A 12,092-nucleotide genomic window follows, 5' to 3' on the forward strand; every position below is an offset into this window, starting at 1 on the left:
GGCAAACACCTTGAACCTGGCACTTGGGAAGCAAAGACAGAAGCAGGTGGATCTCTGTGAGCTCTAGGCCAGCCTGGTGGACATAGCAAGTTCCAGGACAGTCAAGACTACATAGACACTGTCTAGTGATGATGGTGATGGTGATGGTGATGATGATTATGATGATGATGATGACGACGACAAGAACAACTAATCTAGACCATCAGAAATGAGCCCTGTGGACCCCATGGACTCTTGAGTGACAACCATGAATCAACGCAGGTGTAGCAATAACACAGACACCACTCTAATACAGGCTCGATGGGGCAGATGATGATTAGGGAAAAGTGTATGAGATCATTCTGTGTTTTCACTGTGACCCTAGAAATGCATTATTATAGTCTTTACATTGCTACCTACCTATGTAAATAGATATTTTGAAAGTGGACAAATATACTAACTTGCTTGTAGTTACAACTGTGCTTATTATCTGCAAACAACTCTAAATCTGTCCCTAATAATGATACCATCCACAACCCATCCCCTGTGCTTTCCCCCCACAGTGAGCAAATAACCAATGCCAATTCCAGCTCTTCCCATGAAGTCAGAAAGCGCTTTCTTCTCCTTAGAGAGAGGCTCTCACTATGAAGCCTTGTAGGCTGCACCGGAGCTTGTTATGTAGCTCAGGCTGGCCCAGATTTCACAGACATTTTCTATCCCTCACTCCTGGGGACTAGTACTTGCCCACCTAGGAAACGTTTTCTATTGAATACCAAACGTCAGCTTTGCAAGTAATTTTTAAATTACTTTACAAATAATAACTAATAGTCTTTAAGATGTACAGTTATAAGTTTTCCTCCAAATATTCTTCTATAATTATCATTATTTTGGGAAAGAAATAGTCTTTCAACATGGAAAGCTTAAACAATATTCCTGTGTCTCATTTCAGCTTTTCCTACAAGAAAAGAAATGCAAGCATGATGAGTGGACAGGGGCTACAATATCCTCAGCGTGTGCCCTGTTCAGCTATCAGAATCACAAGGGAGGGAGGCCTCTCAGCTAATCACGCACAACAAAAGGTCAAGCCACACCAAAACACCATCATCTCCCAGAGTCAACTATTGCTGTCTGTTTTCTACTTCAAAGCCCACTTTAAGAAAAAAAAAAAAGTCCCTTTTATGAGATTCTATCTCATTGAGCACAGGGTTGCTCAAATAGGCATTTTCACACAAGAAGGAAGCCAGGAAAGGTAGCACACATCTGTTATGTCAGCACTCAGGGGTAGAGGCAGACAGGAAACACAGAATGAGACCCAGACTCTAAAAAACCCACCCACCACAAAACAAAATGGGGGTGGGAGTGGGGCATCACAAAGAACTGTTAGCCTGATTTTGGAAAGAAGGAAACATACTTAATGAAGTTGAAAAGGTCTCCCAACAGCCCGAGCTTATGACCACTCAGCCGGTGACCACTGTCTCCCTTCAGATGTATCTTCAGCTTCCTAAGCTGCTTACTTACATACTCGATTTTTCCAGAATTTCCTTAAAGGATTCTCAGTTCTCCATCTCAGTACAACAACTATGCATTAGCTAGTATCCGGTAGCCAAGAAATCAAAAGATGGCCTATATAAGTAAGAAGATCCAATCTGCTTTGGCTGAATTTGTTTGTGACCTTAAGCTATTAGCTGAACATTCTCCAATATGCATAAGATGATAAAACATGAACATTTAACTGCCTTTTAAGGAAATCCACTTAGCATTCATGCAAGTCACATGACAGGGACAACCCCCCAAACTCCTACTTGCCCAGGCCTGCTTAATGTGGCTTCCACAGTTAATGCAAAGCTTCAGACAACTTTTCTCTTTCTGTCCTATATAATTGGTAGCCAGTTGCCCTTAAAATTAACTGTTAAAAATAAACAGATAAACTGAGAGAATTAAAAGACATAAACAGCTGTTTTCTTCAATGAAACTTATTAGGTATAGTCTAACTTTGAGCACAGCATGCCTTCTGAGAGAAACTAAGAAACATCAGCTTCTTTGAAAGTGAATTTACCTTCTTATATTCCGACAATTCTGTGCCAAATTGACAGAAAGCCTCATGTGCAAATAAACTTCAAAGGTAAGAATCTCTAAGCCAACAATATTACATATATTCTAGCCAGTCTACTAAATCTAAGAACCTCATAGAGGAGCTAAAAGTAGTTATGTGTCTAAACAGATGAACAACATACTAAATCCTGACTCCATCTTACTCAAAAGAGAAAAATCAAGAAACACAAGGAAGCCATGTTACATCAAACTTCGCATCTGAGTCTAAGCCTGTGGAAGGGCTTTTAAGCTAAGACATTTAACTTCAATATGGACTTACATGTTTAGAACAGAAATGACCATCTTGAGAAGTGCAGATTTCACATGATGTCTGAAGTTCTACTCCTCTAGTGTACAGACTTCCATCACATAAAGCCCTGTCTTCCCTGTTCGTAAACTCTCAACAAATCCTAAAAGAGCCTAGTTACATAAATACAATCATTCCCAGACCCCTAACACTTCAGAAGCTTTACAAATAAAGCCAGACAGAAACTCAGGATTTAACACGAAATTCTAAGAGGTCAATTATTTACAATGATTACTATAGTTATTTATCATAATAACTGTTACAAATCAACTTGTCAAGGAAATGTTTTTATATTTTCTAAAATTAAAGCTAAAAATTGAAAAGCATCTGAAAAAGTGTACCTACCCACAAAAAGCTTTAGTATTATTACCAGTCTTAATTTGAATATAAATCAGTTTATCAAAATACAATAGATATCACATAATTTCTAAGTCTTAAATAAAAATACTAATAGCATAAATAAAATTTAACTATACATAATTACATCCAACCATGAAGTTATTTAGCAGTACTTGTAAAACACTTTTAAAATAGACTAATCAACACACTTTAACAAAAACATTGAATTTTAATGATCTCAAAATGATAATTTCCAAGACTAATTTAAATTCACAAATTTCAAAGGTCATGTGTCCATACACAGTGCCACTAATATATGTATAAAATGTAGTTTTTACAACAGCTTCTAGTCCTCAGTTAAAACAACTGTCTTGAGACAGGCTCTAACGGCAGCACCATCCGTACGGCAGGCACACAGACGCAGACAGACTTTGGAAGTCACTCACCACTTCTTCCAGTGCAGCACTTCGCCCAAAAGAACAAGTGAGGTGTGTGAGGCAGTTCACAAAGGAGGAGAAGAGCTCACTGGGGATGGCAGTTAAAACATTCCGAGGGAACACAGTTATCAGATTGCTGATAATGCTGGAGATCCCTACAGCTTCAGAATCTTCTATTTCAATTCTACAAGGCAACAAGGATTAATCCATACAAAATAAACTACATTTCCAAACACAAATATTATCACTCACTCACTTCTAAAGGCACGTCTCTGTAGTAATTTCAAATTAAACATACAATTCTACTTCAAATCACAGAACAGGAAAAGCCAAAGTCCTTAGGTTCCCCCCTCTGTATTAAGTCCTAGAAGTTCAGAAGGAAAAGCAGACCTACCCATTGATAGTGCTCAGCAAACCCTCAATGAAGTGTGCAAGATAATCGACCTGGGATCCTTCATCGGGGAAGATGGGTCCATGAAGAGAAGCTAACTGGGCAAGGCACTGCAGAGAATCCTGTGCCATATCTGAATCTTCTCTGATTTTTCGATGTACCTGTTAGAAAGAATTACTAATCCATAAAGACAAATTCTTCTTTTGTAGGGGTCACGTGAGAACCATGTCGAATGAGGTAAGAGAAAAATTCACGGTAGCTGGTCATTTCTGGAAAATTAACTCCAGTTAAACCAAATCTGAAAATCATCCTTCAGTTCAACTGACATCATAGACCATGATTTTAGGCATTTCAGTTAACTTTCAGCTGAGGGCTACCTACATTTTGAAAATTGAACTGTCTCCAGCATATTATGACAAGGAGAGAAAACAGATGCTAGCCAGTCAGACATACTGCTTCTGCTAAAAACAGCAACGACGACAGTCATCTGTATTATGCTAACTATGCCCCGCCACGGCTTCAGCTTCGTGCTAAAGTTAGCAGACAAGTTCAATCCAGTCTATAGATGCTGTCTTAGTGAAAGTAAACAGTTGCACACTCAGAAAACCAACAAATGTGCCTACCTATCACCAGCCCCAGATATCCCCCACTCACCGACAGGGAGCATGTGCTTAATTTCTATGCTGGTCTAACCTGCTTAAACTTCATTTTATATCATACCACCACTGTTAATACTCAATGTTTTTAAAATAAAATTTGTACTTAAATACATAGCTCCATTTAAACATACAACTAGATTTTATTTTAATGATGAAATACTGAACCATACCTACTAGCTAGTGTTTTATCTAAAGAAAAGGTTCTCAGAGTATTGCTCCTTAACTTCAGTACTACTGAATTTTCAGATAATTGAAGATTTCATTTCTATGATCGGACATTAAAATAGAACAGGAAATGGCAGAAACAAGTTATAAAGTGGCCCTTCACACCCACCCCCATGTACAGTACTAACAGCCATTTGCTACTCCCATAGGCATTTAACTGACGCACTCTAACCCTCCTTCCTTTCTTGAACCATTGTTTCAAGCTATGTCTTTGACTCTGTCAGTCATTTATGAATTACTTGACACCAAAATGTTTTTGTTTGATTTTTAAAATGCATTTACTGGTACAGTATGAAACACAGTGAACAGAGTAAATCTTTACCCTTACTGATTACACTGACCTTCGCCTCTAGGCTTCTTAAGGTCAAGACAAGAAATTAAAGCCAGTATAATAGATCTAAAAATTATAAATGACTTACAATACATTATACTCTGGTCTAGAACATGGGTAGTCAAGCCACTGACCCATGGACCAAATCTGGGTGGATGCAGAGGTTAAAGCAAGGCTTTTCTCATGTTTATACAATGAGAGAAAGAGAAAAAAAGTCAAAGGAAGATTATACAAAGTCCTTAAATTTAACGACTATCAGCAAAGTTTTACTGAAATACCAGCTTTCCTTGATTATTTTTAATTTAGGATTCTCACAACAATGAGAGATTTGAGAATGACCACATTATGTACAAAGCCTAAAATATTTATTGTGGGCCAGCCCTGACAGCACATTGAAAGAGTTTGCTAACCCTTGGTCTGGAACAAAAGTACTTTTGAACCTGTAAACCAATGTATTTTAGACTTTACATAGTAACTTCAAAGTACAACCAACAGAGTCATAAGTACATCTTGGTTGCAGACACTAAAATGAAGCACAATTAAATCTGTGTCTTCATGCTCTGAATCCTAATCAAAAGTTCACTGAGATGCCCAAGACCAGATTCTACCAACACATACAGAGCAAACTGGGACAAGAGAAACGTCACATAGTCTGCTCCACATAGGGGCAGACGTCCATTCATTCCTGGACCAGGATGAAAACACAAAATAATGAATATGCTTAATGAGAGCCAGTGTTTACAATTTAAAACAAAACAACTGTTCTGGGAGCAAGAATTAATTTGTTTCATGAAATAGAGTCCATATAAAACTCATGTCAAACATGTAATTCTTGTGATAGATTCATGGTCTGTCGCATTGCAAAAACATACTCTAATAATTGAACATGGATTTCAATTTGAACAATATCATACAATTAAAGGGCAGCTCTACCACCTCTGTACAGAAAGGAAGCGAGGGGAGGACCCCAGGGGGACAAGCAGATAGAGGTCATTCACCAAATAAGCACACAGAAGGCACGAGTTAGCAAGGACAGATTTCTGCTGAGGTGTGCTTAAACATTAGATGCCAGTGTGCCACCCAATGGCAATACCCGGTAAGCATGCAGACTACGAGTCCAGGAGCATGTGGAGGGTGGGAAAAGCAAAGCAGAGCTAAGAATGCCAATATCCACACAGAGGGCAGCACCAGAGCCACAACCAGGAAAGTACTGTCTGACACAGGAGGAGGAAAAGGAAAACTGACAACTTTGTAAACTTCTAAGGAGAAGAATGCAACCAAAATCATTTAAAATTTCAGATATGGCCAAGAAATTTAAGTCTTCACTCCATGCAACCTGTGCAACAGTACACTTATCTAGTGAAATCTAGCATGATAATGATATCTAAGGGAAGGAAAAATTAAACTGAGTAATTCATATAAATGAAGGTAAATTTAGCAAAACTCCATTAGATTGAGTCATTGTTTATAAACTGCTTAAATACAAATAGCTACACTCATAAACTACTAAAATGACAAAGTAGAAAAGGGTTAACTTTTCAATTCAAAGTTATTTGCATGTGGTAGTTCACAGCTGACAGGAGCAGCTGTCTGCGTTGTCTAGACAGCTGTTCGGATCTAGATGTTTGCAGCACGCCAGCTAGTTTTTCACCTTTTCACAAACTGCTGGAGTGGGACCTACTTTCTGTCGAGCAAATACAAAGAACTGAACTTGGACTTGTATCAAAACAATTCCTGTCAGATGCTATGCCCCACAATGTCCTTAAAATTTATTGCAAGTACCGTTTGATCTTGGTTATGGTTTTAGACTTTTTCCCTCTGGTTTTAAAAAGGAAACTGAATGCTCAGACTGAAGATTTCCATAGGAAACATCTTATGAAGGGCAGAGATGAAACTTAGAGACACAGTGCTAATCAGGCACACATAAGACCCAGGGTACGATCTCCACAACTACAAAGCAAGACACTGTGGTAGAAAATGTGTTTTCTGTATGCCTGAGGATGGACAAACATGCTTCAGACATTTTAAAATATATACCACAGCACTGAAATATAAGTGTTTTGGTCACAAAAGGCTCCTTCATATTCAAAACACCTAAAAAGATAGACTATAATGATTCAGATTAGACACAATTGCCTTATTCTCATCTTTTTAATGGTGTTTACTTAGATTTTATTGATTTTTATTTTTGTACAAATCACTGATCTAACCTCACACCTAGTCTGTAACTGAAAATTAGCAACAAACATATACATGTATTTTTAAATTCTAAAACTCACTGGTACACAAGGGAATAGACTGCTTGTTTCTTGTAGCTAGATGATACTAACAGGCCACTTTAAAATTAAAATTGAAATATTTAAGATAAATTGCCCCTAAATATTAACTTAGCTCAGGTCTTGTGAATACAGCTCACTAGGGACCAATTCTCAAAATGCAGTCCAGGGATCCCTCAACTTGCTAGCCACTGCAGACTGTGTTTACGAGAACACTAACGCATTTCTGCTCTTCCCTATGCACTGCATAGACGCACACAGAAAGTGTTTCCTAAGGTCACATCATTTAAAATACCAACTGTATAAAATATAAAATGGGAAAATCTGGTTGACTTTTATTAAACCAGATGCTAGAGAGATTTGCCAAAATATAAAACAAACAAAACCAAAACCCAGTTTACGCCAGTTGTTTTCACTACACATTTCAAAGTATTTGTTCATTGAAGGTATTTAAGTTATGATGTGATGGTTCTTGCTGATATTTTTAGTGAAATAAAAAATTTTTCAAGTTTTCAGCCAGATCTCAGTTTACTTTTATAAGAACGTGCCATATTTTAATCAAATGACCATAACTCGCGCTGTCATCCCCTTTCGCTTCATCAGTTTTTTTTTTTTTTTTTTTTTTTGGTTCTTTTTTTCGGAGCTGGGGACCGAACCCAGGGCCTTGCGCTTCCTAGGTAAGCGCTCCACCACTGAGCTAAATCCCCAGCCCCTCGCTTCATCAGTTTTAATCTGTAACGTGATAACACTGTCACGTAATAATAGCTATGTAACCCACACAAACAAAAGCTATCAGGACTGTAAAGAGTGGTTACAAAGTCTATGAGGTTTTGCTGGAGGATCTAAGCCCTTCAAAATGAGACAGTATTTGTACATCAGCAAGAACTTTGTCATATACTCTCTCTTTCAGCAAGTCAGTTGTAAGAAGAGAAACCAATGGGGAGGGTGGGAGGTGGGGGGTGATCTGTCCTGTTTTGCTTAAGCAAAACAAAGGCATTTCCTCTTCCCGTCCCCCTCTGCTAGCCCGAGCTGAAGACAGGACTTACTGTGAAGAAAAGCTCCATGACTCTGCTGTCCAGAAGTGCCTCCCGCCAGGACTCCGTTGGCTTCAGCAGCACATTTTGTGAGGATTCAAACATAGCTATATAGTGTCTGCCCAGTTATCAAGTGTCAAGGTCAACAACAATAACATTCTTACTTTGTTTAAACTATAAGTATACCCTAAATATAACAGCAGCCAGCCAGAAAGAATGCAATGGAAACAGGTTAAGCCTCTTCACATATGCTACATAATTCATGCATGAAGCTAAGGAATAAAAGGCATTAAGTGCTGAAAAAAAGAATGCTATAGGAATGTTAGGTAACGGTTTTAGTCCTTATGTGCCCTTATCACAGGGGCACAAAAACCTTTGGAATTAGAGATCTTAATAGAAGCAACAGAAGGGGGGAAAGTGACTTAAAAACAGATATCAAAAGACTAACTTAAAGAATCAATTTCTGTAAATTTGCCCCATTACTTCACCCATTACCTTAAACAGCTAAAATCATATACACAAAATGAGTCTCATATAGATTATGGGGAAAAACAGCCATTTTCCAGAAGAAATATGCTCACAGGAAAAAAACATGGACGAGCAACTATGCCTCATACTAAAACAGAAAAATTGAGATCACAGTAGCCCAACACCAAGTCAAAACAAACAATTAAGCAATTGACAGATAACGTATTTTTATTCAACATTCCCATAGGCTCAAGGGAGGTAGAAAGGCCTGGATCTTCCAGGACTTACTAGACAGCCAGCAGCCTACTTGATATGCTCCAGGCCAGAGAGACACTGTCTCCCACAGAATGACTGCAGAAGTTGTCCTGTCCTCTACACAAACATACACACATGTACACTGATATACATGAGCATATACATACACTGAACAAGTCACATTTCCCATGGACTCAAACAGTATATTAGGTGTCAGGTATTCAATATCAAATATGCTTCAGTTGCAGCATAATTTGCTGCAAATCGACTGACTATCATAATAAGTATGTGTCTATAGATGTTGATGAGTGTCACGGTAACTGAGGCTTTAAAGAGCAAGAAGGCTGCCTGGGATGAAATGGTACTTCTTTGTGAGCAAGCTGAACTAGGCAATATTCACTTCACTCAGTGAGAAATCTCAATACAGGCATCCAAGATGACACTCTTGCAAAAAAATCAGGCATTTACCATTTCCTTATACCCAAGTCATTCTTTTTAGAGAGAATTTATTTGCAGAAAAAACCTGAAGGCCATACGTAACAATGCTTTGGAAACCATCCTTTAAAAGCTGGTTTATGAGATTGTGTCTTGTCTCTGAAGAGGGCTTGCAATCAGTTGTCCTAAGAAAGGAAGTTGCTCCTTCTTTCTGATGTCATTCCTAAACTCCTAATTCTGACTAACAAAAGTGAAACCCTGAACAGGCTCACCCAGCATTTCCCTCTTCCCTTATCCGCCCCCTCGTGGACACAGAGAATGAAACCCTAAGGAAAGGAAACCAGAACATGACAAAGAAAAGAAGACCAAGAGTGACCAATGGAAAGTGATTCCTTTCCTCAAAGGCATGAGGGGACATCGTCTCATTACCTTTTAGAAAAACAAATTGGAGGACTTACTGCTGCTGTCTGCTGTGTATGTCAGCAACAGTCTACTGGCTAGTCTTTGAGATGCCTTTGAAATTCACAATAAAGCAGAGGAGGGATCTCCAGTGTTCAGAACAGATCATCTGGGTAAAGACATCAAGGCTTTATCTCTCTTGAAACAGAAAACAAATGCATTTATCTTTTTTTAGTTTTAGTGCCATTTTATTAAAGGTATTTTTTAATTATGTGAAAGGTCAGTAATGAAACATACTCCAATTATTTAAATAGTGCATGATCTGAAGTGGTGTGATGCCTTCTTCAGTCTAGAGCTCACATGACACTGTGAGGTGAACACATACATGCAGATCTAGACATAATAAATGTATGCAGACAGACCATACATATCAAAATAATGTAAAGAACAAAGGTAGCTCAATTTTTAAATTTTAAATTTAAAAAAAAAAAAAGCCAAAAAGCAAATAAAATCATTACAGTCAGAATTTAGAAATCTAACTTTTCTACTCTTACAACAATGTCCTAAAAAAAAAATGCTAAGCCAGGTGCAGTACACAGGCTTTTAATTTAAACCCAGCACTATGGAGGCAGAACTCTACATAGTGAGTTCCAGGACAGCAAGGGCTCCATAGATACCTGGATCTCAAAAAACAACAAACAAATAAACAAGCAAAGAAAAAAGTTGAGTACTGGCAAAATCTGTAGCTGTACACGTCTGATACCTGCCCGAATTCAACCCCTGAAACCCACTTAAAGGTAGAAGGGAAACCAGTCTGCAACTCTGTCCTCTGACCTCCTCCTCCACATGTACCATGGCACTGGAACTCTGTGTCAGAGAACATGTGTTCCTGCTCACTTCTCTCTTACTATAACAATAAAGTACTTTTAATTAAGAAAGTTCTTTAGGGCTGGATGGCTCAGTGCTTAAGAGAGCTGACTGCTCTTCCAGAGGTCCTGAGTTCAAATTCCAGCAACCATCTGTAATGAGATCTGATGCCCTCTTCTGGTGTGTCTGAGGACAGCTACAGTGTACTTATATATAATAAATAAATCTTTTTTCTTTTTTAAAAAAGAAATTACTTTAATGTTAAATAAAGCAAATTTCATTAAAATTAACTTCAATAAACAATAGTTGCTTTTACAAGATTGCAAAGCTTTGGTTCTCACTGACTAAAGAAACACATTCAGGTTTCTACATACAATACTCTCTTATCTTGTAAAAACATGTCATCAATAAGAGAGTGGTCTGCTAATGACTGATCAGTTATTTTTATTTTATGTAGTACACAGAAGGCAGAGCTCATGAAGCACAAGAATCACAACAATAAATAGCTATTATCTTACCAAAACAAAACACTATAAATTCCAAATTTTACTGAGATAATCTTAATTACTTTTCTAAATATTTAAATATTTATGTAATTTCCATTTTATATAATTCATTTGCAACCAGCAAAATATAACCTTACAAATAAGGTACTCATATGGAGCTGCATTCTGTTTTTTAATAAGCCTGTGTCATTTTGAAAATTGTGTCAACCTCATCTAACCTTCCCTTTTTCATGTTTGACCAAATTAAGACGTTACAAAGTCCCAGTGCATAGGCCCTGTCTGTCACTAACCCACTCCCTCGCAGCCAGGTTCTAACAAAGGGCAGAACTGAGGTGCTAAAACTCAACCAGGCTTCCAAGCTCAACACCATCCTAATCTCTTGGAAAATCAGCCAGAGCTGCATGCAAATTCTACTGTAGCTTGGAGCAGAAACAAATTCAATATTCTTTGCCCCTCTCCACAAAGAGCCTTTCAAATTCTTCAAAGAAAAAAAGCTCACAGACGTCTGAGGAATCAAAAACACATCCACAACACCTGCCCTATTCTGTAACTTCAGCACCAAGACAAACGCACACAGGCCAAAAGCCGGAGGACAAGTTTAATCACTCCCTACCAGTGACTCTCACTGGCTAATCCTACCAAGTCTTCTGTGTCAAGTTCTTGAATAACAGACAGCTCTCAGCAAGTACATTCATCTCAACCACAGGGCAGTGCTGCAGTTGGAAAATGCATGAGAATTAACATAAACAAAATAGCTCTTGTCCATTTACTAACACCTTCAGTGAGGGTATCACATTGTGACACTGAAAAAAAAAATTAAGGATGTGATTCAGTTGGTAAAGTGATCATTCTGTATGCATGCAGACCTGGGTTCAATCTCCAACACCACGTGAACTGGGAGCATATGCTTATAATGCCAGCACTAGGGAACTAACGGTGAGAAGGATGGTTACAGACATAAAAAACAAGTGCTGATGAGGAAGCAATGTTAACCCCTGAACCTCTTCAGTGGGCACGAGATCTGTACGTGCACAAATATATGTGATCTTTATCTAAACAGATATACAACACTACCAAGAGCACTACCAAAACA

The 12,092-nt window shown here is 38.2% G+C and overlaps 1 protein-coding gene across 2 annotated transcripts in view; it reads right to left on the reverse strand.

The window, feature by feature from the left end:
- Positions 1 to 12,092, reverse strand: part of Xpo4 (exportin 4) — a 90,696-nt gene that overhangs the window by 31,029 nt on the left and 47,575 nt on the right. For both annotated transcript variants that reach the window (NM_001395629.1, XM_039093140.2), the window contains 3 exons: positions 8,082 to 8,194; positions 3,548 to 3,705; positions 3,163 to 3,337 (listed from right to left, as the gene is read on the reverse strand). In NM_001395629.1, the coding sequence (NP_001382558.1) occupies positions 3,163 to 3,337; positions 3,548 to 3,705; positions 8,082 to 8,194 (446 nt within the window). The remainder of the gene's footprint in view (positions 1 to 3,162; positions 3,338 to 3,547; positions 3,706 to 8,081; positions 8,195 to 12,092) is intronic.

The sequence above is a fragment of the Rattus norvegicus genome, chromosome 15 (assembly GCF_036323735.1).
Source record: "Rattus norvegicus strain BN/NHsdMcwi chromosome 15, GRCr8, whole genome shotgun sequence".
Classification (NCBI taxonomy): Eukaryota; Metazoa; Chordata; class Mammalia; order Rodentia; family Muridae; genus Rattus; species Rattus norvegicus.